Below are 27,752 nucleotides of genomic sequence, written 5' to 3' on the forward strand. Positions count from 1 at the left end.
CTAATAGGGATTTTCTATATAAACACATGGATGGTACTATGATACTCAGCTAATTTATACGTACAATACATGTAAAGGAGGATCAGCAACTATGCTGACAATAAGAGCTTTCTGTACAAGAGGGCTCGGGCTCAGAGCTGACTGATAACAGTTGTCAAACGCACTGGTCACAAGGGTGGCTTAGCACAGTGGTGCTACTCAGGTCTGGCTCAGACCTCACTGGACACACAGAAACTACACACACCCACGGTACATGCAGTACAACATGGCTTAAACAAGTAAATGATGCTTTTCTGTGCACAAAACTGACACTAAGCTATATACTAACATGTGAGAACACTGACTGAGAGGAATTATTTAACACACGACATATATCTTCTCTCAGTCTTCTCAACAATACTGAAATATTTACTAGACACCCTCTATGTGACATCATGTGATGTCAGGCGTGATGCCGCGAGGTGACGTCAGCAGCACTGTGACATCAGCAGACATCTTGAGGTGATGGCAGCAGACATCATGAGGTGACATCAGGTAGACATCGTGACGTCATGAAGTCGGGCAGCATCATCGGTGACGTCAATGTGATGCAGGCAACAGACCACAGCATGTGACCTGGGACATCTGGTAACTCACGTGGCTTGTAGATCCACGTGACATCGCCCACACCCAACATGGCGTCAGGATCCACGTGGCGTCGTGATCTATGTGACATGCTGATTCATGCAGCTTCGAGTGGCCTCGGGCACTCGGATACACAGCTCTGGCGACGAATTCACACGAAAAACAGCAGAAAACACAGTAGAGGGAGTGGGCAGTGGTGAGTGGTGTATGGTAGGCTGGTGAGGTGTGAGAGTACAGCAGGGCGAGGCAAGGAACGGCCACTTCCTCCTCTCCCAAAAACACGTGGAGAAACTCACACTGGACGCAGAAATCACCACAAAACTCACCTCTGGCTTGCTGAAACAGCTGTGCTGAGCTGAACAACAACAGCAACATACAAGTGACGCTGAACACGTGACTTGAGAAACAGCATGGGACGCTGTAGCATGGGGTCACTGGGACGCCACTTACAATTCTCGAAGAAATTCGGCAAATTTCGGCTAGATCCTGCTTGTACCTGTGTCTGGATGCTCAAATGTACAAACATGACATCAGGATAACACGTTGAGAGACGGATGCTTCTTGTATAGGGTGATAAAGTGAAGATGACTTCATCCCTTCCTTCCTCTCTCCGGGCAAACACAACTGCTGCGACCACCACTTCCCACCAATGTGAACCAATGCTTAATTGGTGAACTGAAAGCGGGTGGTTAAATGATACGTCTTCGGAGGCTCCTTTTTCTTTATTTGCAAAGTCGTGGTGGGTACACAGGCTTGTGTGTTGTGCCCATGGCCCGGGAAGGGCAATCCCACGAGAGAGAGCTACTAGTATTTGTGTCTTGCTGCTAGGCCGCTGTGAGAGTGAGAGAGTGTGGGACCAGCTTCCCACAGACCTGGACAGGCCCAGAGGGCAGCACCTGAGTGCCGCAAAATATGAACTAAGCTGGCAGACAGCATGGACTGTCTGTGCAGACATACAGGCTGTCTACATGCAGGTGTGTGGCTCATGCTGTGGGGAGTGCAGGTGTAGGGCTCGTGGTGTGGGGAGTGCAAATGTGGGGCTCGTGGTGTGGGGAGTGCAGGTGCGGAGCTCGTGCTGTGGGGAGTGCAGGTGTGGGGCTCGTGCTGTGGGGAGTGCAGGTGTGGAGCTCGTGCTGTGGGGAGTGCAGGTGTGGAGCTCGTGCTGTGGGGAATACAGGTGTGGGGCTTGTGCTTTGGGGAGTGCAGGTGTGGGGCTCATGCTGTGGGGAGTGCAGGTGTGGGGCTCGTGCTGTGGGGAGTGCAGGTGTGGGGCTCGTGCTGTGGGGAGTGCAGGTGTGGGGCTCGTGCTGTGGGGAGTGCAGGTGTGGGGCTCGTGCTGTGGGGAGTGCAGGTGTGGGGCTCATGCTGTGGGGAGTGCAGGTGTTGGGCTCGTGCTGTGGGGAGTTCAGGTGTGGGGCTCGTGCTGTGGGGAGTGCAGGTGTGGGGCTCGTGCTGTGGGGAGCAGCACGTCAGTAAATACCTTCCTCATGGGTATTGGATGATTGTGGTGGGATGGTGGGGGTGTGGGGGGTGAACTCTTGCCCGCATACCCTCACACCCCTCCTGTTGTTTATCGCTCCACGTATATGTTTGTTGCTCCCTCTACCCCTCCTGTTGTTGCTCCCTCTACCCCTCCTGTTGTTGCTCCCTCTGCCCCTCCTGTTGTTGCTCCCTCTACCCCTTCTGTTGTTTCTCCCTCTACCCTTCCTGTTGTTGCTCCCTTTACCCTTCCTGTTGTTGCTCCCTCAGCCCCTCCTGTTGTTGCTCCCTCTACCCCTCCTGTTGTTGCTCCCTCTACCCCTCCTGTTGTTGCTCCCTCTACCCTTTCTGTTGTTGCTCCCTCTACCCCTCCTGTTGCTGCTCCCTCTACCCCTCCTGTTGTTGCTCCCTCTACCCTTCCTGTTGTTGCACCCTCTACCCCTCCTGTTGTTGCTCCCTCTACTCCTCCTGTTGTTGCTCCCTCTACTCCTCCTGTTGCTTCCTCTACTCCTCCTGTTGTTACTCCCTCTACCCCTCCTGTTGTTGCTCCCTCTACTCCTTCTGTTGTTGTTCTCGCTACCCCTCCTGTTGTTGCTCCCTCTACCCCTCCTGTTGTTGCTCCCTCTACCCCTCCTGTTGTTGCTCCCTCTGCCCCTCCTGTTGTTGCTCCCTCTACCCCTCCTGTTGTTGCTTCCTCTACCCCTCCTGTTGTTGCTCCCTCTACCCCTTCTGTTGTTGCTCCTCTACCCCTCCTGTTGGTGCTCCTTTCTCCTATTGTTGCTCCCTTTACCCCTCCTGTTGGGGTTCCTTCCTCCTGTTGTTGTTCCCTCCTCTTCTGCTATTACTCCCTTCCTCCCCAGCTGTTGTTCACTCCCCTCCTGTTGCATCTTACATGGTTCACTCTCCCCTTCTTTTGTTGCTTCCTCCTTCGTCCCGTTGTTCCTTCTCCTGTTTTTGTTACTCTCCCGTCCCGTTGATTCCTCCCCTGCTTTTGTTACTCTCCCGTTTCGTTGTTCCCTCCCCTGCTTTTGTTACTCTCCCGTTCCGTTGAATCCTCCCCTGCTTTTGTTACTCTCCCGTCATGTTGCTCCCTCCCCTGCTTTTGTTACTCTCCTGTCCCGTTGCTCCCTCCCCTGCTTTTGTTACTCTCCCATTTTATTGCCTCCTCCCCTGCTCTTGTTACTCTCCCGTCCCGTTGATTCCTTCACTGCTTTTGTTACTCTCCCGTTTCGTTGATTCCTCCCCTGCTTTTGTTACTCTCCAGTTTCGTTGTTCCCTCCCCTGCTTTTGTTACTCTCCCGTCCCGTTGATTCCTTCCCTGCTTTTGTTACTCTCCCGTTTCGTTGTTCCCTCCCCTGCTTTTGTTACTCTCCCGTCACGTTGATTCCTTCCCTGCTTTTGTTACTCTCCCGTCCTGTTGATTCCTCCCATGCTTTTGTTACACTCCCGTCCTGTTGATTCTTCCCCTGCTTTTGTTACTCTCCTGTCCCGTTGATTCCTTCCCTGCTTTTGTTACTCTCCCGTTTCGTTGTTCCCTCCCCTGCTTTTGTTACTCTCCCGTCCCGTTGATTCCTTCCCTGCTTTTGTTACTCTCACGTCCTGTTGATTCCTCCCCTGCTTTTGTTACTCTCCCGTCCTGTTGATTCCTCCCCTGCTTTTGTTACTCTCCCGTCCTGTTGATTCCTCCCCTGCTTTTGTTACTCTCCCGTCCCGTTGATTCCTTCTCTGCTTTTGTTACTCTCCCGTTTCGTTGTTCCCTCCCCTGCTTTTGTTACTCTCCTGTCCCGTTGATTCCTTCCCTGCTTTTGTTACTCTCCCGTTTCGTTGTTCCCTCCCCTGCTTTTGTTACTCTCCCGTCCCGTTGATTCCTCCCCTGCTTTTGTTACTCTCCCGTCCTGTTGATTCCTCCCCTGCTTTTGTTACTCTCCCGTCCTGTTGATTCCTCCCCTGCTTTTATCACAAAACTCTCCTGTCCTGTTGCTCCCTCCCCTTACTGTTGTCGTTTCCTCCTCCCTCCTGTTGTTGTTTCCCTGCACTTTCCAGTTGTTTGCCTCTTCCCGTTGTTCATCAGTAATAACAACAATGCTCGTTACTAATTATTATTGTGTACGGGCGACGTTTCAGTTGGAGAACGTTTAGCTCTGTGTAGAGCTTTATCAAGTCATTGATACAACTCTACAAATAATGAGCAAATGCTTGTTCCGGAACTTGTCTCTATTAACAAAATTAGTTCCACCTGCCTGCTGTCAGTGGTATGTCAGTATAATTTACGGTAAGGAAGGTTGAATCGAGTTATACACATGTCAGTGACGCTCGACCTGTGTATAACTCGCTGTCACGCAGCTAGCTGTGTATGGTAGCTGTCACGCATGTGGGTGACAGCTAGCATATTCTCATACCCATACACTTATTTAGATTTGATGTAGAGACGAGACAGGCCACTACCCACGGCTGGCAGGCTCATAACCTCTAGCCTCAGTTAACTCTAGGCAGATGCCAGTGTATTATACTTCAAGAATTCTTTACCACTCTAGAACCCACTACAACGATGGAGTCGCCCTCGACGGCGCTGGAGTTGCTCTGGAAGGCGCTGTAGTCGCTCTTAAAACACCGTCGGAAGGATTTATTCTATGCAAGACTCTAGGACCTAGAAAAAAATGGAAGTGGAAAACTGGAGAGGACGGGGATAAAACAAGAGAAGCTTAGAGACAGAGGATAGGAGGAGGAGAAGGAGGAGAAGGAAGAAAGAGGAAGGTTGGAGAAAGTAGGATGAGGGTGGAGACGGGGGTGTGCGGAGAGAAAATAATTACATAACATGAGCGTGTTACTGATTAATACTGCAAAGAGCAGTCCAACCTCCCCTTAACACCTCCCATGGTGGACTGTGGTACACAGAGTGGACACCTCCCATGCTGAACCATGGTACACTCAGCGTGGACACCTCCGTGGTGGATCATGATACACAGCGTGGACACCTCCCATGCTGAACCACGGTACACTCAGCGTGGACACCTTCCATGCTAGACCATGGTACACTCAGCATGGACACCTCCCATGTTAGACCATGGTACACTCAACATGGATACCTCCCATGTTGGACCATGGTACACTCAGCGTGGACACCTCCACGGTGGATCATGATACACTCAGCGTGGACACCTCCCATGCTGAACCACGGTACACTCAGCGTGGACACCTCCCATGCTAGACCATGGTACACACAGCATGGACACCTCCCATGTTGGACCATGGAACACTCAGCGTGGACACCACCATGGTGGATCATGATACACTCTGCGTGGACACCTTCCATGCTAGACCATGGTACACTCAGCATGGACACCTCCCATGTTGGACCATGGTACACTCAGCGTGGACATCTTCCATGCTGGGCCATGGTACACTCAGCATGGGCACATCCCATGTTAGACCATGGTACACTCAACATGGATACCTCCCATGTTGGACCATGGTACACTCGGCGTGGACACCTCCACGGTGGACTATGGTACACTCAGCGTGGACACCTCCCATGCTGGACCATGGTACACTCAGCGTGGACACCTCCCATGGTGGACCATGGTACACTAAGCGTGGACACCTCCATGGTGGACCATAGTACACTCAGAATGGACACCTCCCATGGTGGACCGTGGTACACTCAGCGTGGACACCTCCATGGTGGATCATGGTACACTCAGCGTGGACACCTCCATGGTGGACCATGGTACACTCAGCGTGGACACCTCCCATGGTGGACCGTGGTACACTCAGTGTGGACACCTCCCATGGTGGACCATGGTACACTCAGTGTGGACACCTACCATGGTGGACCATGGTACACTCAGTGTGGACACATACCATGGTACACTCAGTGTGGACACCTACCATTGTGGACCATGGTACACTCAGTGTGGACACATACCATGGTACACTCAGTGTGGACACATACCATGGTACACTCAGTGTGGACACCTACCATGGTGGACCATGGTACACTCAGTGTGGACACATACCATGGTACACACAGTGTGGACACCTACCATGATGGACCATGGTACACTCAGAATGGACACCTCCCATGGTGGACCATGGTACACTCAGCGTGGACACCTCCATGGTGGACCATGGTACACTCAGTGTGGACACCTCTATGGTGGACCATGGTACACTCAGTGTGGACACCTCCATGGTGGACCATAGTACACTCAGAATGGACACCTCCCATGGTGGACCATGGTACACTCAGCGTGGACACCTCCATGGTGGACCATGGTGCACTCAGTGTGGACACCTCTATGGTGGACCATGGTACACTCAGTGTGGACACCTCCATGGTGGACCATAGTACACTCAGAATGGACACCTCCCATGGTGGACCATGGTACACTCAGTGTGGACACCTCTCATGGTGCACCCACGTTCTAACACAAAGGACACCTATTTTCATCATACCTGTCATCCATCGTGGAAAACATGCAAGTAAAATACATATAGTAATACACTGGAACCTCAGTGTATGAATTTATTTGATTCCAAGATGGTGGTGGTGGTCGAACTGCGGAAAGATAAATGTCCGAAACAGTATTTCCCATTCAAATACTGTAAATGTAATTAATTGGTTCTGGGTCAAGAAAGTTACCTCCAAAAAAAAGTAATATATTGTAATGAATTTTTTGTTATAAAAACACATATAATTAATATAATTAATGCCTGTTAAAAAATAAATGAAGAGAGAAACTAGAACTTTACCTTTATTGAGTTGAGTTGACTGGCACAAGTGGAAGTTACAGAGGAAGGCGGCTACTGTGTGAAGGGGGGAGGGGAGAGTCACCTTCCATAAAAACATCCCGTAGCTTTCCCTCTGAAGTGATGTGGTTTCGTTTCTGTCACTTTGCATTAATACTGAAAGATTCTGGAGACTCAGAACTGGCAGATGCATTCTTTTTTTTTGTTTTGTTTGTTTTAAAAGGAATCTGTCAAATGTGGTTTGCGTTTACCAACCCGTCAAAGTCTTCCTAAAGTGTTCAACCATTATCACCAAAGAAATCAGTGTAGCTCACCAGAACAATGTCAGGGTGCCATTTTTTTTCATTATGCTCTGCTTTTTTGACTAATGAAAAACAACTCTTCAAGTTCATCAGTGGAAATTTTGGCTCTGCCAACTTCCTCCTCCTCATTCGTTGAAAAGAATTCCTCTATCAGTTCCTCTTCCTGCTCCTCGAGACGATCTTGGAGTTCTTCTGTTTTGAATTTTCTGCTGTGGACATTTATCAACTCCTCCACATCTTCCTAGTTCACCTCTAACCCCATGTACCCACCTAGGGAGATGATTTCATAAACCACTGGCTCTGCCACACAGTCTTTGCTTGCCTCAGAGTTAGGCCACAATTTCCTCCAAGCAGAATTAATTGTCCTTTGGGAAAAATCTCCCAAGACTTTAATTAATTATCAGACTCTCACTCTGGAGGATGTTGAACTGACTCTTTCAAAAGTCTTTGAGAATTAGGTCAGTGTCAGAGGTCACTTCAAAGTACTTTTGAAACAGGGCTTTTGACGCCAACTGAGTTGTAAACAAGCCGGCATGTTCGGACTCCAGAAAAACGTTCAAAGACTGGGTCAATTTTTTTCTGAACAAAATTGTTTCAATTCCGGTTTGTTCGAGGTCCAGTACGTTCGAATACCGAGTTTCCACTGTATGTAGCTGTGTGTGTTAATATGTGAATCCCTGCTCTCAGTTTAAACTAAATTGAAGGATGGCATTCTCTCATATTGAAAATTGAAGGATTTCATTCTTCCTTGTTAAAATTAAAGGATTTTATTCTCCTGTGTTAAAAGTGGAAGGATTTCATTCTCTTGTAATAATGGAAGGATTTCATTCTCCCGTGTTAAAAATGGAAGGATTTCATTCTCCTTTGTTAAAAATGGAAGGATTTCATTCTCCTGTAATAAAAATGGAAGGATTTCATTCTCCTGTGTTAAAAATAGGAAGATTTCATTCTCCTGTAATAAAAATGGATGGATTTCATTCTCCTGTGTTAAACATGGATGGATTTCATTCTCCTGTGCCATAAATTGAAGGATTTCATTTTCCTGTGTTGAAAATTGAAGGATGTCATTCTTGATGCTGGTGAAGGGACTTGATCCAAGGAAGTGAAGCTACTTCCCCCCTCTCTTGCATCAACTGATCACCCTAGGCACTGTATGAACCCTGCAAGTCATAATAATCGGATAATAATTTAAAAAAAAAAACAATAGCTTTGAAACTGGAACCAATGAACGTTTGGCGGAAATACACAGTTTATCGTATTGCTGGGTGTGATGAATTTAAATCGCAAGATAATTATTTTATCTGTAGAATTTGCTTCTCGTCTGTCTCATTGTAGTCCCCAGCGTTCATCCCTTTCCACTCAGGCTAGGAATGGTGGTTTTTCAGGGGTCTCCGTGTGCTCTTCTGATAGCTCACCTCTGGATTTGTTTACGGTCTCTCTACAGGGAGGGGGAGGCAATAAATATCTCCACAATTTGATCAGGAAATGACGCAGATAATTGATATTGTACTAACTTAAGTTTTTAGCAAAACTAATATTTTTTTCCCATAATACCTAAGAATAAATGCCACCTTGCGTTACCACATTTGTTGAAAAAATAGCGAGAGTTTATTTCGGTATTAGCGGACGAAGGAACGAGCTTCCAACACACGGGACTAAAACCTCATATAAAATATAATTCACTCCACCTGATTCCTACCCTTTCCCACAATGTCCTCTCACACTTCTGGCAGGTTACTGTGTTTGTGTCTATATTATGACATTATTACCATTTCTTTTGTGCTCTACCCTGGCACCCTTCTCACCAGCCTTCTCAATAGTAACTTGCCACTGCCCGTATTGTATATTCTTTCATTGGTATAGTATCCATTTTGTGATTATCGAACTTGAGCTAAGCTCGTGTGATCCTCTTATGTTCCATTTATTTTCAGTATAGTTAAGTTTGTCTGACCCACTGTAGTTAGTCTCCTTATCTAGACATTTTAACTTGTTTTTGGAGCATCTTTCTACCAGATTATCAGCACCAAGTCACTAGCTTATTGTAATACACAACCTGGATGTATAATAGCACAAGTAGCTTTACCTTGCTAATGCCTCTGTAAATGCACTGGGGTCAAGTTGACCCCAATGAATACTTAACACACAGCAGATTCCTGCATCTGATGTCAATACATCAGTCAGGGCTTATATACTGTAGTCAGGTGAGGCGAAGCAGGAGGAGGCGGGGTCATAGTGGTAACATCCACTGGTCGAAGTAGGTCTTCGTCCAAAGGTAGGACACCCACTCATGTATTTATCCAACCTATTTTTAAAACTACGCAAGGTCTTAGCTTCTATGACGGTACTCGGGAGTTTGTTTCACTCATCCACAACTCTATTGCCAAACCAGTGCTTTCTTATGTCTTTCCTGAATCTGAACTTTTCCAACTTGAAACCATTGCTTCGAGTCCTGTCTTGGCTGGATATTTTCAGAACGCTATTTACATCCCCTTTATTTATTCCTGAGTTCCACATATACACCTCAATCATATCCCCCCTAATTCTACGCCTTTCTAAAGAATGCAGATTCAGGGCCCCTCATTCTATCCTTATTGGGAAGATTTCTGATACATGGGCTCAGCTTTGTCATCCTCCTCTGTACGTTTTCCAGTGCATTTATATCCAGTCTGTAATATGGTGACCAGAATTGTGCAGCATAATCTAAATGAGGCCTAACCAAGGATATATAGAGTTGAACAACCTGAGGATTTCTATTATTTATACTTCTTGATATGAAGCCAAGGATTCTGTTAGCTTTATCGCGAACACTAATGCACTGTTGTCTTGGTTTCAGATTACTGCTAACCAGAACGCCTAAATCCTTTTTGCAATCAGTAGTATTAAGATCTACACTGTTCAGTTTATAAGTGGCATGGTTATTGTCCTGTCCAATATTTAGAACTTTCATTTGTCTATATTAAACTGCATCTGCCACTTCTCCGACCACTGCATTAGTCTATTCAAATCATCCTGGAGTGCACTAATTGGACAGCCTCTTTTGGTGTCATCAGCAAATTTGCTTATGTCGCTATTTATTCCCTCATCTATATCGTTTATGTAAATTGTGAACAACAAGGGGCCCAACACTGCCCCCTGTGAAACACCGCTTGTGACGTGCCCCCATTCTGATTTCTCCCCATTTATGCAAATTCTTTGCTGCCTATTTGTCAACCATGCCTCTACCCAGGAAAAAATTTCTCCTCCTATCCGTGTGCCTTAAGTTTCCTCAAAAGTCTCTGATGTGGAACTCTATCGAAACCCTTACTGAAGTCCATATACACAATATCATATTCATTACCATGATCTACCTCCTCAGACACCTTAGCGAAAAAAGTTAGCAAGTTCGTAAGACAGGAATGCCCCTTTGTAAAACCATGTTGAGATTCATTAATCAATTTATGCCTATCAAGATGGCTACGAATTCCCTCGGCAATTATTGATTCCATAAATTTTCCCACTGTGGAGGTAAGGCTTATTGGTCTATAGTTCAAAGCTAAGGACCTGTCACCTGCCTTGTAAATAGGTATTACATTTGCCATTTTCCACTTATCAGGCACTACGCCAGTTTGTAGTGACATGTTGAAAAGATTAGCCAAAGGTTTGCAAAGTTCCTCTTTACATTCCTTTAAAACCCCTTGGAAACAATTCATCAGGGCCTGGGGATTTGTTTGGTTTTAATTTCTCTATTTGTCTGAGGACTATGTTACTAGTTACTGCAGTCGTGCATAGTTTATTATCGCCCTGCCCTGTTCTGCATAATTTATTATTTCTGGAATTTCGCTAGTATCTTCCTGAGTAAAAACTGAGAGGAAGTAAGAGTTGAAAATTTCACACATATCCTTATCACTGTCAGTGATCTGACCTGATTTACTCTTAAGTGGACCTATATTGTGTCTAATCTTACTTTTGTATACTTGAAAGAACCCTTTTGGGTTAGTCTTAGAATCCCTTGCGACCTTAGCCTCATAATCCCTTTTTGCTTTTCTTATTCCTTTTTTTTTATTTCTCTCTTTAATTGAATATATTGATTTCTTAACTGACCATCCCCTCTTTTGATACGTCTAAAAATGCCTCTCTTTTGACCAATAAGATGTTTTAATCTAATGTTAATCCATCTGGGATCATTTTTGTTAGATCTAATTTCCTTACTTGGAACAAAAGTTGACTGAGCAGCTAGAACTATGCTCTGAGAAACGTCATATTGGCAACCAAGATCACCTACCTGACCCATAGTCAGATCATCCCAATTTGGCCCACCCAGGTAATTTTTCAGTCCCATGAAATCAGCCAAGCAGAAGTCTGGGACAGAGACTTGATTGCAGTTTACTGGGTAATTCCATAATATATTGAAACTAAGTGATTTGTGATCACTTTCCCCAAGCTCATCATTGGAAGACGTTTCTTCATCCAGTGTCGTTTTCATTTAATTACAGAGATGATATAGGCTTAGAGACTGATTATTTCATCTTCTACTGTCTTATATCTTCTCCAGATTGAACTGAAAAAGCCGCGTCTTCCATTAAATATATGTAGGTGTTGCATATGTTTCTAATAACTCATCATTATATACCGTTATTGTAATGATAAAAACAGTTGACATCCTTGAATCCTAAAGTTTTTTTGTCTTTATCAACCTCAGAGCCATCTCTTCAACCTCACTTCTTAGTCGAACTCACCTCTACTAAGTAGGCCTCATTTCTACTCAGTCGACTTCACTTCTACTCAGTTAATATCACTTGTACCCAGAGGACGTTAATTCTAATCCAGTCGATCTAAGAGCTAAGAAAATGTTAATGAAACCAATCTTTCGACGAAACTGGCCGAAACACATGTGGAAACATGGTGAGTATATCACCGGATGTGGACATCTGTATTATACACCCTCCTGTATAGCACTGTATATCACGGCACCACTGCACATCACTGTTTAACTTTATGGCACTGTAAAACTTATAGCACTTCGCTTCACTTATATAGTGCCGTGCGCCAGAATGTCACTACACATCCTTACAGCACTACTCGACTCTATAGCTCTATGCTTCATTGTATAGCACTGCGTACCAATGTACAGCACTCTGAACCTCTATACTGTATTGTACACCACTTATAGTATTGTGTACTATTGTATAATACTGTGCTCTATTATTATTTTCATATGATTTTTCGCATCATCTACATACATGTCCATATGGCTCTTTATTTCTTCTGGCAAGTTACTTAAATAAATTTAAAAAAGGCTGGGGGCAAAAATGGTCCTTGTGGCACCAAACTTGTTAAATTTTCAAAGAATGTTTTGCCTTTTATACCAGATAAATCTTTCATGAGGAACTCTTTCGAAAACTTTTCTGAAGCTAAATGTGATGGGTTAATCCATTTTTTTTCTCGAACAACTTGCGTGACAGGATTTTGTCATGTCTGGAGTCTGCTTCCACCACTTTCCTACTACCTGTGGTTTTTTATGTGTTTAATTCTTGAAGTAGCTTCATTTCTTTTTTCTGATATATGAATTCTGTCATATTTATGTTGTTAGGCCCTTTCATCCCTGCTTTCTGGAACTCTCCCTTTTTCCTTAGTGGAAACACTTTCTTAAATCTTCTTAATTCATTGCATATTTTACTATCGTCTTTTGTAAGTACTTCTCTCTCCTCCAACATTATTACTTTTTTCCTTTAGTTGTCTTATTATATGGCTGTGTAGTAGCTTTGGCTCTGATTTAGTCTTTGCTGCACTGTCAGTCTGGAATGGAGTCTACTCATCTTTTTTTTCCTGCATAGTAATTTCTAGCTATTGTACTTCTCTGTTCTCTATCATCCTCTTGAGTTTTATACTTTTTCCATGCTCTGATACTCTTTCCTTCGGCGTGTTTGCAGCTCACTATATATACACACTTTGGCTACCTATTTTTATTACCTATTTGCAGCTACAGTAGCAAAACTAATCCCGTGGTGTCCTATCTGAAGGCAGGACGCCACGGGCAAGCTCTAGTGGCTGTAGCACTTTGTGTGTCCTCTTGTAAGTCATTACAGTGATCTACCACTCCATGAAGACAAGCTTTTTTGTGTAATTTCGGCGGCTCTTCTTCCTTAGTTAGGATCTTTTTCCACCACTTGATGGCGTAAGGAAGTCTTCCTTGTCAAATTTATTATTATTCTTTTATAATCATGAATGTGGTTATCATGTTTTTTTATAATCATGAATGTGGTTTTCATGTTTTTTTATAATCATGAATGTGGTTTTCATGTTTTTTCTTCACATTCATCCCTTCTTATTAAATATATATTTTTCCCCTTTAGTTCTAGGAGCCATTTCGTAGCTAGTTTTTGGAATTTTTACAGCTCATTTACATTTTTTTTTCAAAGTGGAGACATCATACCACTGCTGCACATTCTTTTTGATCTAAAGTGCATTGTAGCTAATTTTGTTCAGCATTTTCCCGTCCATATACAGTATTTAACAGCATTTTGGAGGTTTGACAGTGTAGCATAGAAGTTTCTCTCCGTTTCATTTACGTGATTTTACAACAAAAGTCTTATATCGATGGTTACTCCGAGGTCCCTCCCTTTGTCTGATACCTTCAGTATTTTTTTATGCAATTTATGTTTTTTGTAGAGCTTGTTACAATTTTCTCATATTTCTGTTACTTGGTATTTCTCTACACTTGCTCAGTCCTGTAGCGATGCACAGTAATTTTTATTATCTTGCATCGTAATTTTGCATCATTTGAGAACATATCCATCTAGTTCCTAATTTCTTCTTGTGGCACACTGAAGGTGACATAACCCTTTCAATATAATTTATCTCATCTCGTATTCTAGTTCGCATTTTTATTTCAAACAGAATATTCTCCCGTCCACTGTAACAGTTTAAAACACATAAGAATGAAAGAACACTGCAACAGGCCTACTGGCCCATGCGAGGCAGAACCAATTCTCCCACCGGCTTAAGCCAATGCCTTGACCTAGTCAGGTCAGTTACATTCACTTAAGGGAGGAGCACGGCATCCGACCTAGAAGCACAAGCTAGTCAGGTCCAACTCACACCCACTCACACTCACTCATGTATTTATCCAACCTATTTTCAAAACTACACAACGTCTTAGTTTTTTTTTTAAAGGTACTTGGGAGTTTGTTCCACTCATCCACAACTCTATTACCAAACTAATTTTCATTTTTTTAAATTTAAAACCATTGCTGCGAGTTCTGTCTAAGCTAGATATTTTTAGCACGCTATTTACATCCCCTTTAGTAATTCCTGTTTTCCACTTATACACCTCAATCATATCTCCCCTAATTCTACACCTTTCTAGAGAGTGCAAATTCAGGGCCCTTAGTCTATTCTCATAAGGGAAATTTCTGATACATGGGATCAACTTTGTCATCCTACTTTGTACGTTTTCCAGTGCATTTATATCCATTCTGGAAATATAAACACAAATGCAGTATAATGTGATCCTTTATTGACTACGTTTCGCCCACACAGTGGGCTTTTTCAAGTCACCACTTGTGGGCGAAACGTAGTCAATAAAGGATCACATTATACTGCATTTGTGTTTATATTGCCATTGTGTCGGTATTTTATACCATTTATTTCCATTATATCCATTCTGTAATACGATGACCCAAACTGCGCAGCATAATCTAAATGAGGCCTAACCAAGGATATATACAGTTGAAGAACAACCTGAGGACTTCTATTATTTGTACCCATCGGTTTCGCTCTTGAATGATTTCTGCGATTCTTTCATAGTAGCTTAAATATTTTTTTATAAAATCTTCTGGTCGAAAACCAAACTGAGTTACTATTTAATATTTTTTGCTCGCCACGTGTTCTGTTCACTTTCATCGAATGACGTTTTGTCGTCATGTCACGACGACGCGTTGCAGCGAGAGAGGCCTCAAGGTCAAGGGATCCATCTTGCCGCTTTTTTTTTTTTTAATATTGGTCCAGTGTGTGCCATTTTCCATTTTTTTTTCAGTCTCCCCGCCAAACTAATGAATGTGCCGCATGTGGTGAATAGGGTGGTGATTGGCATCGATTTACCTCGCGTGGGTCTTAACACTAGTATGTAGTGTATATGCCATTAAGTTTGTAGCTCATTGGTAGCTCACTCGGCTCCACCGATGATCTTAGTTCAGTCATGGGCGAGTCGAGACTATAGACAAGTCATCTTGCAGCTGTCGTTCCTGTTCACCGAGCAGTTAGTAGGTACATCGGTATTACCTGGTTTGGGTCTCATTCCAGGAGGTAGTAGTATACCTCCTATGTGCTGAGCTTTAAAATAGAGCAACACTTGTGTAGCTTTATAGACGAAACGTTTCGGCTGCACAGCAGCCTTCATCAGTCGAATACAGAGGTGATTACAATGCTGAAGATTGTAGAAATGTTGAATGTTTTGAGGTGGTCAGTCCCTGGGCCCTGATAGGTGGTGGTATAGCACTAGGATGAATTCATAATACAAGACATAACCAGTAACGGATCACATCAGTATCGACTCAAATTACTAAGAGAAAATTATATAGTTCTAGTACCTGCTACCACTAGCTTATTAACGCAGATCAATACTAGAGCGATTATATAATGGTACCAGAATGAAGCACTAGTTCAAGTACTAGCATAGACAAGCACTAATTGATTATTAGTTCATTCACTACTAGCACAGTACTAGTTCATCATTAGTTCATTCAGTACTAGCACAGACTTGTACTAGTTCATCACTGGTTCATTCCAGTACTTGCATCGACTGCCCCTCTATCACTGCTTCTAGCAGTGAGGTGCAGTCTGTCTCTCACTGTGAGGAGGCTGTAGGTGGGGAGGTAGCAACGGCTACCAGCAGTGAGGTGCAGCCCAGCACCTGCTACAAGTGGCGAGTTGTTCACAGTAATGGGAGGCGCATCAGAGTAAGGAAAGTTAAGAGTGAAGATCTGAAGGTAGGAAATCGCTTCTCTGTTCTCCAGGATGAATGTACTTCAGTGGCCAGTGAAGGTAAGGGTACTACTGCCCCTGCTAATGAAGGTAAGCGCATTCTTGTGGTTGGTGACTCTCAGGTAAGATATGTTGACCGTGCTTTTTGTAATAGGAATAAGAAGATGAGAGATAGAGTGTGCTTCCCTGGAGCTGGTGTTGGGGACATTGTCAACAGACTGGATAATATCATGTCAGGTAATGGGAACAAGCCCATTATCTGTCTCAGTGCTGGTGGAAATGATATTGGGAAGGGTAGGAGAGAAGAGCTGCTAGATAAGTACAGGTCAGCTATAGATTTCATTAAGTCTAAGGGAGGGATCCCAATCATATGTAGCATCTTGCCTAGAAGGGGAGTAGGAAATGAATGGTTGTCTAGGGCAATTGGTGTAAATTGCTGGCTAGACAGATACTGCAAGGAACTTGCAATCCCATTCATTGACAACTGGAACAACTTTTATGGCAAACATGATATGTATGCAAGGGATGGGGTTCATCTCTCTGGGGCAGGGGTGGTAGCACTTGCAGACTCGATTGAGAAGGCCATTGGTGAAATGCCTATGATTTTAAACTGATGGAAGATAGAGGTATGGGTGTGTGTGGGAAACAAGCAGGTTGCAACACTAGGGTTGGAAACAGTAAATGTATAAAAGGCATTCAGCATGAAGTTATAAATAAAGACAATAGAACAGGTCAGCAAACAAAGGGGGACAGCAGAGGGCAGCAAGGGACTAGCTCCCTTAAGGTTTACTATACTAATAGCAGGAGTGTTAGAAATAAGATAGATGAGCTAAGATTAATTGCAAGTGCAGGAAACATAGATATTATTGCTATAACAGAGACCTGGCTCAATCTGAAAGATAGAGAGATGCCCTCTGAATGTCACATACAAGGCTATAAATTATTCCACACTGACAGGGTCAACAGGAAAGGTGGTGGAGTAGCGATGTATGTCAGAGACAATTTAAATTGTTGTGTTAGACAAGATATTAAATTAGAAGCGTCAGCCACTGAATCTGTTTGGTTACAGCTTCTCGAGGGCCGAGAAAAACTAATTTTGGGTGTGATTTACAGGGCCCCAAATCTTGATAGGGAGTGCAGTAAACTTCTATGGGACGAAATTCGTATGGCATCTACATACGAAAATGTTGTGCTAATGGGAGATTTCAACTATAGACAGATTGACTGGAGCAATTTGACAGGAAATTTAGAGTCGGGTGACTTTCTTGATACGATCCAGGATTGTTTTTTAAAACAGTTTGTGACAGAGCCAACTAGGGGAAATAACCTCCTTGACTTGGTTCTTGCCAGTAGGGAAACACTAATTAATAATCTTGAGGTTAATGATGAGCTTGGGGAGAGTGATCACAAATCACTCAGTTTTAACATATCATGGAATTCCCCTAATAATGGCAATCAAGTCTCCGTCCCTGACTTTCGCTTGGCTGATTTCATAGGACTGAAAAATTACTTAGGTGGGCTGAACTGGAATGACCTGACTAGGGGTCAGGTAGGTGGTGATGGTTGCCGATATGATGCTTTCCAGGGCATAGTTCTAGCTGCTCAGTCAAATTATGTTCCAAATAGGGAAATCAGATCAAACAAAAATGATCCTAAATGGATGAACAATAGATTAAAATATCTGATTGGTCAAAAGAGAGGCATATATAGGCAAATCAAAAGAGGAGAGGGGCAATTAAGAAATCGATATATTCAGTTAAAGAGAGAAATAAAAAAGGGAATTAGAAAAGCAAAAAGAGATTATGAGGTTAAAGTTGCAAGAGAATCGAAGACTAACCCAAAAGGATTCTTTCAGGTATACAGAAGTAAGATCAGGGACAAGATAGGCCCACTCAAAAGTTCCTCGGGTCAGCTCACTGACAGTGATAAGAACATAAGAACATAAGAACGAAGGAACACTGCAGAAGGCCCACTGGCCCATGCGAGGCAGGTCCAAGTCCCTACCGGCTTAAGCCAATGCACCCAACCTAGTCAGGTCAGGTCACACTGACTTAAGGGAGGAACACGGCAACCGACCTGTTAGCACAAGCTATCAGGTCTAACTCACACCCACCCACATCTACTCATGTATTTATCCAACCTATTTTTAAAGCTACACAACGTTCTGGCCTCTATAACGGTACTTGGGAGTTTGTTCCACTCATCCACAACTCTATTACCAAACCAGTACTTTCCTATATCCCTCCTGAATCTGAATTTTTCCAACTTAAAACCATTGCTGCGAGTCCTGTCTAGGCTAGATATTTTCAGCACACTATTTACATCCCCTTTATTTATTCCTGTCTTCCACTTATAAACCTCAATCATATCCCCCCTAATTCTACGTCTTTCTAGAGAGTGCAGTTTCAGGGCCCTTAGTCTATCCTCATAGGGAAGGTATCTGATACATGGGATCATCTTTGTCATCCTCCTTTGTACATTTTCCAGAGAATTTATATCCATTCTGTAATACGGTGACCAAAACTGTGCAGCATAATCTAAATGAGGCCTAACCAAGGATGTATAGAGTTGAAGAACAACCTGAGGACTCCTATTATTTATGCTTCTTGATATGAAGCCAAGGATTCTATTAGCTTTATTGCGAACACTTATGCACTGTTGTCTTGGTTTCAGATTACTGCTAACCAGAACTCCTAAATCTTTTTCGCAATCCGTAATATTAAGATCTACATTATTTAGTTTATATGTGGCATGGTTATTGTCCTGTCCAACATTTAGAACTTTGCATTTGTCTATATTAAACTGCATCTGCCACTTCTCCGACCACTGCATCAGTCTATTCAAATCTTCCTGGAGTGCTCGAATGTCCTCGTCAGAATGAATTCGACGGCCTATTTTGGTGTCATCGGCAAACTTGCCGATGTCGCTCTTTATGCCCTCATCTATGTCGTTTATGTAGATTGTGAACAGCAGGGGGCCCAACACTGACCCCTGTGGAACACCGCTCGTGACGCTTCCCCACTCTGATTTCTCCCCATTTATGCAAACTCTCTGCTGCCTATTTGTCAACCATGCCTCTATCCAGGAAAAAATTTCTCCTCCTATTCCATGTGCTTTAATTTTCCTCAATAGTCTCTGATGTGGGACCCTGTCAAAAGCCTTACTGAAGTCCATATACACACTATCATATTCGTTACCATGATCTACCTCCTCAAATACCTTAGTGAAAAAAGTTAATAAATTCGTAAGGCAGGAACGTCCCTTTGTAAAACCATGCTGAGATTCGTTGATTAATTTATGCTTTTCAAGGTGGCTACGAACTGCCTCGGCAATTATTGATTCCATAAATTTTCCCACTATGGAGGTTAGGCTTATTGGTCTATAGTTCGAAGCTAAGGACCTGTCACCTGTTTTGAAAATAGGTATCACATTTGCCATTTTCCACTTATCTGGCACCATGCCAGTTTGTAGTGATATGTTGAAAAGATTAGCCAAAGGTGTGCTAAGCTCCTCTTTACATTCCTTTAGAACCCTTGCATACAGTTCATCAGGGCCTGGGGATTTGTTAGGTTTTAATTTATCTATTTGCCTAAGGACCATGTCACTTGTGACCCTAATAGTGCACAGTTTATTATCGTCCTGTTCTACATAATTTATCATTACTGGAATATCACTGGTATCCTCCTGTGTAAAAACTGAGAGGAAGTATGTGTTAAAAATTCTACACATTTCCTTATCACTGTCAGTGAGCTGACCCGAGGAACTTTTGAGTGGGCCTATCTTGTCCCTGATCTTACTTCTGTATACCTGAAAGAATCCTTTTGGGTTAGTCTTCGATTCTCTTGCAACTTTAACCTCATAATCTCTTTTTGCTTTTCTAATTCCCTTTTTTATTTCTCTCTTTAACTGAATATATCGATTTCTTAATTGCCCCTCTCCTCTTTTGATTTGCCTATATATGCCTCTCTTTTGACCAATCAGATATTTTAATCTATTGTTCATCCATTTAGGATCATTTTTGTTTGATCTGATTTCCCTATTTGGAACATAATTTGACTGAGCAGCTAGAACTATGCCCTGGAAAGCATCATATCGGCAACCATCACCACCTACCTGACCCCTAGTCAGGTCATTCCAGTTCAGCCCACCTAAGTAATTTTTCAGTCCTATGAAATCAGCCAAGCGAAAGTCAGGGACGGAGACTTGATTGCCATTATTAGGGGAATTCCATGATATGTTAAAACTGAGTGATTTGTGATCACTCTCCCCAAGCTCATCATTAACCTCAAGATTATTAATTAGTGTTTCCCTACTGGCAAGAACCAAGTCAAGGAGGTTATTTCCCCTAGTTGGCTCTGTCACAAACTGTTTTAAAAAACAATCCTGGATCGTATCAAGAAAGTCACCCGACTCTAAATTTCCTGTCAAATTGCTCCAGTCAATCTGTCTATAGTTGAAGTCTCCCATTAGCACAACATTTTCGTATGTAGATGCCTTACGAATTTCGTCCCATAGAAGTTTACTGCACTCCCTATCAAGATTTGGGGCCCTGTAAATCACACCCAAAATTAGTTTTTCTCGGCCCTCGAGAAGCTGTAACCAAACAGATTCAGTGGCTGACGCTTCTAATTTAATATCTTGTCTAACACAACAATTTAAATTGTCTCTGACATACATCGCTACTCCACCACCTTTCCTGTTGACCCTGTCAGTGTGGAATAATTTATAGCCTTGTATGTGACATTCAGATGGCATCTCTCTATCTTTCAGATTGAGCCAGGTCTCTGTTATAGCAATAATATCTATGTTTCCTGCACTTGCAATTAATCTTAGCTCATCTATCTTATTTCTAACACTCCTGCTATTAGTATAGTAAACCTTAAGGGAGCTAGTCCCTTGCTGCCCTCTGCTGTCCCCCTTTGTTTTCTGACCTGTTCTATTGTCTTTATTTATAACTTCATGCTGAATGCCTTTTATACATTTACTGTTTCCAACCCTAGTGTTGCAACCTGCTTGTTTCCCACACACACCCATACCTCTATCTTCCATCAGTTTAAAATCATAGGCATTTCACCAATGGCCTTCTCAATCGAGTCTGCAAGTGCTACCACCCCTGCCCCAGAGAGATGAACCCCATCCCTTGCATACATATCATGTTTGCCATAAAAGTTGTTCCAGTTGTCAATGAATGGGATTGCAAGTTCCTTGCAGTATCTGTCTAGCCAGCAATTTACACCAATTGCTCTAGACAACCATTCATTTCCTACTCCCCTTCTAGGCAAGATGCTACATATGATTGGGATCCCTCCCTTAGACTTAATGAAATCTATAGCTGACCTGTACTTATCTAGCAGCTCTTCTCTCCTACCCTTCCCAATATCATTTCCACCAGCACTGAGACAGATAATGGGCTTGTTCCCATTACCTGACATGATATTATCCAGTCTGTTGACAATGTCCCCAACACCAGCTCCAGGGAAGCACACTCTATCTCTCATCTTCTTATTCCTATTACAAAAAGCACGGTCAACATATCTTACCTGAGAGTCACCAACCACAAGAATGCGCTTACCTTCATTAGCAGGGGCAGTAGTACCCTTACCTTCACTGGCCACTGAAGTACATTCATCCTGGAGAACAGAGAAGCGATTTCCTACCTTCAGATCTTCACTCTTAACTTTCCTTACTCTGATGCGCCTCCCATTACTGTGAACAACTCGCCACTTGTAGCAGGTGCTGGGCTGCACCTCACTGCTGGTACCCGTTGCTACCTCCCCACCTACAGCCTCCTCACAGTGAGAGACAGACTGCACCTCACTGCTAGAAGCCTCATTCCCCACATCTCCAACCACCTCACACACTCTCCCAGGCCCATTGAGGTGGACCTTCAGCCTCCTAATCTCCTCCTGGAGAAGCAAGACCTCCTCCTTCAACTCTCCAAACTCAGTTTTTAAAACACTGCAGAAGCAAGCCATGCTTTGTAACCGTCCACGCTAATCCCCAAAGCAGCTCAGGGTCTGTGACCTCACGTGACGACTGACCACTGACCACTGACCACTGTGTAGAATTTTTAACACATACTTCCTCTCAGTTTTTACACAGGAGGATACCAGCGATATTCCAGTAATGATAAATTATGTAGAACAGGACGATAATAAACTGTGCACTATTAGGGTCACAAGTGACATGGTCCTTAGGCAAATAGATAAATTAAAACCTAACAAATCCCCAGGCCCTGATGAACTGTATGCAAGGGTTCTAAAGGAATGTAAAGAGGAGCTTAGCACACCTTTGGCTAATCTTTTCAACATATCACTACAAACTGGCATGGTGCCAGATAAGTGGAAAATGGCAAATGTGATACCTATTTTCAAAACAGGTGACAGGTCCTTAGCTTCGAACTATAGACCAATAAGCCTAACCTCCATAGTGGGAAAATTTATGGAATCAATAATTGCCGAGGCAGTTCGTAGCCACCTTGAAAAGCATAAATTAATCAACGAATCTCAGCATGGTTTTACAAAGGGGCGTTCCTGCCTTACGAATTTATTAACTTTTTTCACTAAGGTATTTGAGGAGGTAGATCATGGTAATGAATATGATATTGTGTATATGGACTTCAGTAAGGCTTTTGACAGGGTCCCACATCAGAGACTATTGAGGAAAATTAAAGCACATGGAATAGGAGGAGAAATTTTTTCCTGGATAGAGGCATGGTTGACAAATAGGCAGCAGAGAGTTTGCATAAATGGGGAGAAATCAGAGTGGGGAAGCGTCACGAGCGGTGTTCCACAGGGGTCAGTGTTGGGCCCCCTGCTGTTCACAATCTACATAAACGACATAGATGAGGGCATAAAGAGCGACATCGGCAAGTTTGCCGATGACACCAAAATAGGCCGTCGAATTCATTCTGACGAGGACATTCGAGCACTCCAGGAAGATTTGAATAGACTGATGCAGTGGTCGGAGAAGTGGCAGATGCAGTTTAATATAGACAAATGCAAAGTTCTAAATGTTGGACAGGACAATAACCATGCCACATATAAACTAAATAATGTAGATCTTAATATTACGGATTGCGAAAAAGATTTAGGAGTTCTGGTTAGCAGTAATCTGAAACCAAGACAACAGTGCATAAGTGTTCGCAATAAAGCTAATAGAATCCTTGGCTTCATATCAAGAAGCATAAATAATAGGAGTCCTCAGGTTGTTCTTCAACTCTATACATCCTTGGTTAGGCCTCATTTAGATTATGCTGCACAGTTTTGGTCACCGTATTACAGAATGGATATAAATTCTCTGGAAAATGTACAAAGGAGGATGACAAAGATGATCCCATGTATCAGAAACCTTCCCTATGAGGATAGACTAAGGGCCCTGAAACTGCACTCTCTAGAAAGACGTAGAATTAGGGGGGATATGATTGAGGTTTATAAGTGGAAGACAGGAATAAATAAAGGGGATGTAAATAGTGTGCTGAAAATATCTAGCCTAGACAGGACTCGCAGCAATGGTTTTAAGTTGGAAAAATTCAGATTCAGGAGGGATATAGGAAAGTACTGGTTTGGTAATAGAGTTGTGGATGAGTGGAACAAACTCCCAAGTACCGTTATAGAGGCCAGAACGTTGTGTAGCTTTAAAAATAGGTTGGATAAATACATGAGTAGATGTGGGTGGGTGTGAGTTAGACCTGATAGCTTGTGCTAACAGGTCGGTTGCCGTGTTCCTCCCTTAAGTCAATGTGACCTGACCTGACTAGGTTGGGTGCATTGGCTTAGGCCGGTAGGGACTTGGACCTGCCTCGCATGGGCCAGTAGGCCTTCTGCAGTGTTCCTTCGTTCTTATGTTCTTATGTTCTTATGTTCTTATGTATTGAATTACTAGCTGTTGCTCATTACCATTCAAACCTTGATGTACCAGCCATTTACACAAGTCTGCGTCACCTTCACAGTCATATTACACATTGCTCTATGGTTTAATTGACTTTAAAGAATGTGGACTCCACGAGAATCATTAAGGCGTCATGCAATCTGTTCGTCAGTCAAGAATACTTTAATACACAAACTAAGAATTAAAGTAAAGTAACTTTCATTGTATACACACTGAGAGATACACACCTCTTAATGTATACATATGTTTGATTACTTACATTAATGGAGTACAATACCTACAAGTTGACGAATGAGACACATGTGACTTCAGTTCAGCACAGACATTATATACCGTAAACAGTGGAAGAAGTGGAGAAATGTATAGTCCTTCAGTCTTTATAGTAGTTTAGTCCCTTAGCCTTGATAAAGGCTGTTGCACGTATATCTTGTTTATCAACTTATCAGTACTGTATACCATGGATGTTTACCTGGAGTTTACCTGGAGAGGGTTTCGTGGGTCAACGCCCCCGCGGCTCGGTCTGAGACCAGGCACAGACCTGTACTAGTGATGATACTTGTCTGACAAACACCACAGAATCTTAGTACGGAAGATATCTTCTACATAACCCTCCTACTAACCGCTGGCCCAACTCATGGTCCTGACCTACTTCCACTAATGGTCTCATCCACCGGAAGCAACAAAAACACTTTCCTTGGGGAATTCTCTTTTGTAAGAATAATTTTAAATAAAACGTATATACGCATTTGATGTTTAGCAGCAGTGTAAATTTTGCATTTTCATTAAGATGAAAACTAATAGTTTTAGAAGTAACCACAGGCGCACCTTAACGTGTCACAGACGCTGCGAAGTCCCCACTGTATTTTGTTTCTGTACGAGTAGTGTAACTGGCTGGTGCCACACCCTTAGTGTCAGGAGCTATCCTCAAACATGTATATGCTTATTAGCATGTACAGATGCCCTATGGCCAAAGTTGTAGAATCCATTCCAAGATGCTTAGAATGGCTCTTGATAACTTTCAAATGCCCGTGCTGTTTGTCCTCAAATGTTCATAAAAAGTGCTACTTAATCTGACTGTGATGGAGAGCGAAATTCAAGTGAGCTACTCAAGTCCCAATATGACTCAGTTTTTAGCAAGCCGCTAACCAGACTGAGAGTCGAAGATCAAAATGAATTTTTTATGAGAGAGCCACAAAATTTGATTAACACAAGCCTATCCGATGTTATCCTGACGCCAAATGACTTCGAACAGGCGATAAATGACATGCCCATGCACTCTGCCCCAGGGCCAGACTCATGGAACTCTGTGTTCATCAAGAACTGCAAGAAGCCCCTATCACGAGCCTTTTCCATCCTATGGAGAGGGAGCATGGACACGGGGGTCGTCCCTCAGTTACTAAAAACAACAGACATAGCCCCACTCCACAAAGGGGGCAGTAAAGCAACAGCAAAGAACTACAGACCAATAGCACTAACATCCCATATCATAAAAATCTTTGAAAGGGTCCTAAGAAGCAAGATCACCACCCATCTAGAAACCCATCAGTTACACAACCCAGGGCAACATGGGTTTAGAACAGGTCGCTCCTGTCTGTCTCAACTACTGGATCACTACGACAAGGTCCTAAATGCACTAGAAGACAAAAAGAATGCAGATGTAATATATACAGACTTTGCAAAAGCCTTCGACAAGTGTGACCATGGCGTAATAGCGCACAAAATGCGCGCTAAAGGAATAACAGGAAAAGTCGGTCGATGGATCTATAATTTCCTCACTAACAGAACACAGAGAGTAGTCGTCAACAGAGTAAAGTCCGAGGCAGCTACGGTGAAAAGCTCTGTTCCACAAGGCACAGTACTAGCTCCCATCTTGTTCCTCATCCTCATATCCGACATAGACAAGGATGTCAGCCACAGCACCGTGTCTTCCTTTGCGGATGACACCCGAATCTGCATGACAGTGTCTTCCATTGCAGACACTGCAAGGCTCCAGGCGGACATCAACCAAATCTTTCAGTGGGCTGCAGAAAACAATATGAAGTTCAACGATGAGAAATTTCAGTTACTCAGATATGGTAAACATGAGGAAATTAAATCTTCATCAGAGTACAAAACAAATTCTGGCCACAAAATAGAGCGAAACTCCAACGTCAAAGACCTGGGAGTGATTATGTCGGAGGATCTCACCTTCAAGGACCATAACATTGTATCAATCGCATCTGCTAGAAAAATGACAGGATGGATAATGAGAACCTTCAAAACTAGGGAGGCCAAGCCCATGATGACACTCTTCAGGTCACTTGTTCTATCTAGGCTGGAATATTGCTGCACTCTAACAGCACCTTTCAAGGCAGGTGAAATTGCCGACCTAGAAAATGTACAGAGAACTTTCACGGCGCGCATAACGGAGATAAAACACCTCAATTACTGGGAGCGCTTGAGGTTTCTAAACCTGTATTCCCTGGAACGCAGGAGGGAGAGATACATGATTATATACACCTGGAAAATCCAAGAGGGACTAGTACCGAACTTGCACACGAAAATCACTCACTACGAAAGCAAAAGACTTGGCAGACGATGCACCATCCCCCCAATGAAAAGCAGGGGTGTCACTAGCACGTTAAGAGACCATACAATAAGTGTCAGGGGCCCGAGACTGTTCAACTGCCTCCCAGCACACATAAGGGGGATTACCAACAGACCCCTGGCAGTCTTCAAGCTGGCACTGGACAAGCACCTAAAGTCAGTTCCTGATCAGCCGGGCTGTGGCTCGTACGTTGGTTTGCGTGCAGCCAGCAGCAACAGCCTGGTTGATCAGGCGCTGATCCACCAGGAGGCCTGGTCACAGACCGGGCCGCGGGGGCGTTGACCCCCGAAACTCTCTCCAGGTAAACTCCAGGTAAATATAGGTGCACATATGCCAACTTTGTGTAATATAACATGAAATTTTTATTCCCATTAAATCATGTTAAATATATTTGAGCCTACGTCTATCTTACTCGAAAGACTTTCTATTTTATAAACATCAATTTTTACAAACAAAGAACTGTTATTTACCTGAGCTCGGCTTTAACATTGAATATTAGGAATTTCTTATGGGCACGATAACACTTACTAAGTTGAGTTAGTATGTAGTCAGATTTGTTGTTAATATATTAAAATAATTGAACTTTGGAGTCACTGAAAATATTCATGTTACTGGAAGGCGCAAGTCTCAGTCTGCCAGTTTTGTTCAATAGTGATATTGACTTCTACTCAGTAACTAAAGAAAGCATCTTCTGGTCGGCCTCAATGTATTAACGATGATATAGGCAATAATATATATAACGCCTAATAAGTTGAAAATGTGTAGGTGAAAATTTTAAATTTTTCTGACATTGTTAAAGAATTTGGAATTTTTGGAATCTGATCAATCACTGGTGAATGCCTTTTCTGATAGGCTTCATATTTTGTGTTGCTGAGCTTATTAAAAGAACGCTTGGCTTTTTCTTTGAGTTGTGTAGAATTTAATTTTGCTAATTTTATTCAATAAATAGGTTTTTAAGTAATAACTGGAGAATGGCACTTTTGATCAGCTTCGAACATAAGTGCTGGTCTATGTTAATTGCAACTATTTTTGTTCTGAATTTAGGCTGAATTGCTGCCAGTTTGATAATTTTATAGAATAAAATATATCTGATTGGACTTTCTCAAAAAAAAAAAAAACTTTTAGAACTGTAGAGAATTTTAAATAGAAATGTTAAAGGA

At 43.0% G+C, this 27,752-nt stretch overlaps 1 protein-coding gene across 1 annotated transcript in view; it reads left to right on the forward strand.

Moving 5' to 3' along the window:
* The first annotated feature begins 11,781 nt into the window (after nucleotides 1-11,781).
* Nucleotides 11,782-27,752, forward strand: part of LOC128689156 (uncharacterized) — a 214,123-nt gene continuing 198,152 nt past the window's right edge. The window contains exon 1 of the mRNA XM_070087441.1: nucleotides 11,782-12,035. Coding sequence (XP_069943542.1) covers nucleotides 11,981-12,035 — 55 coding nt within the window. The 5' untranslated portion in view covers nucleotides 11,782-11,980. The remainder of the gene's footprint in view (nucleotides 12,036-27,752) is intronic.

This window comes from Cherax quadricarinatus, chromosome 21 (genome assembly GCF_038502225.1).
Source record: "Cherax quadricarinatus isolate ZL_2023a chromosome 21, ASM3850222v1, whole genome shotgun sequence".
Taxonomy (NCBI): domain Eukaryota; kingdom Metazoa; phylum Arthropoda; class Malacostraca; order Decapoda; family Parastacidae; genus Cherax; species Cherax quadricarinatus.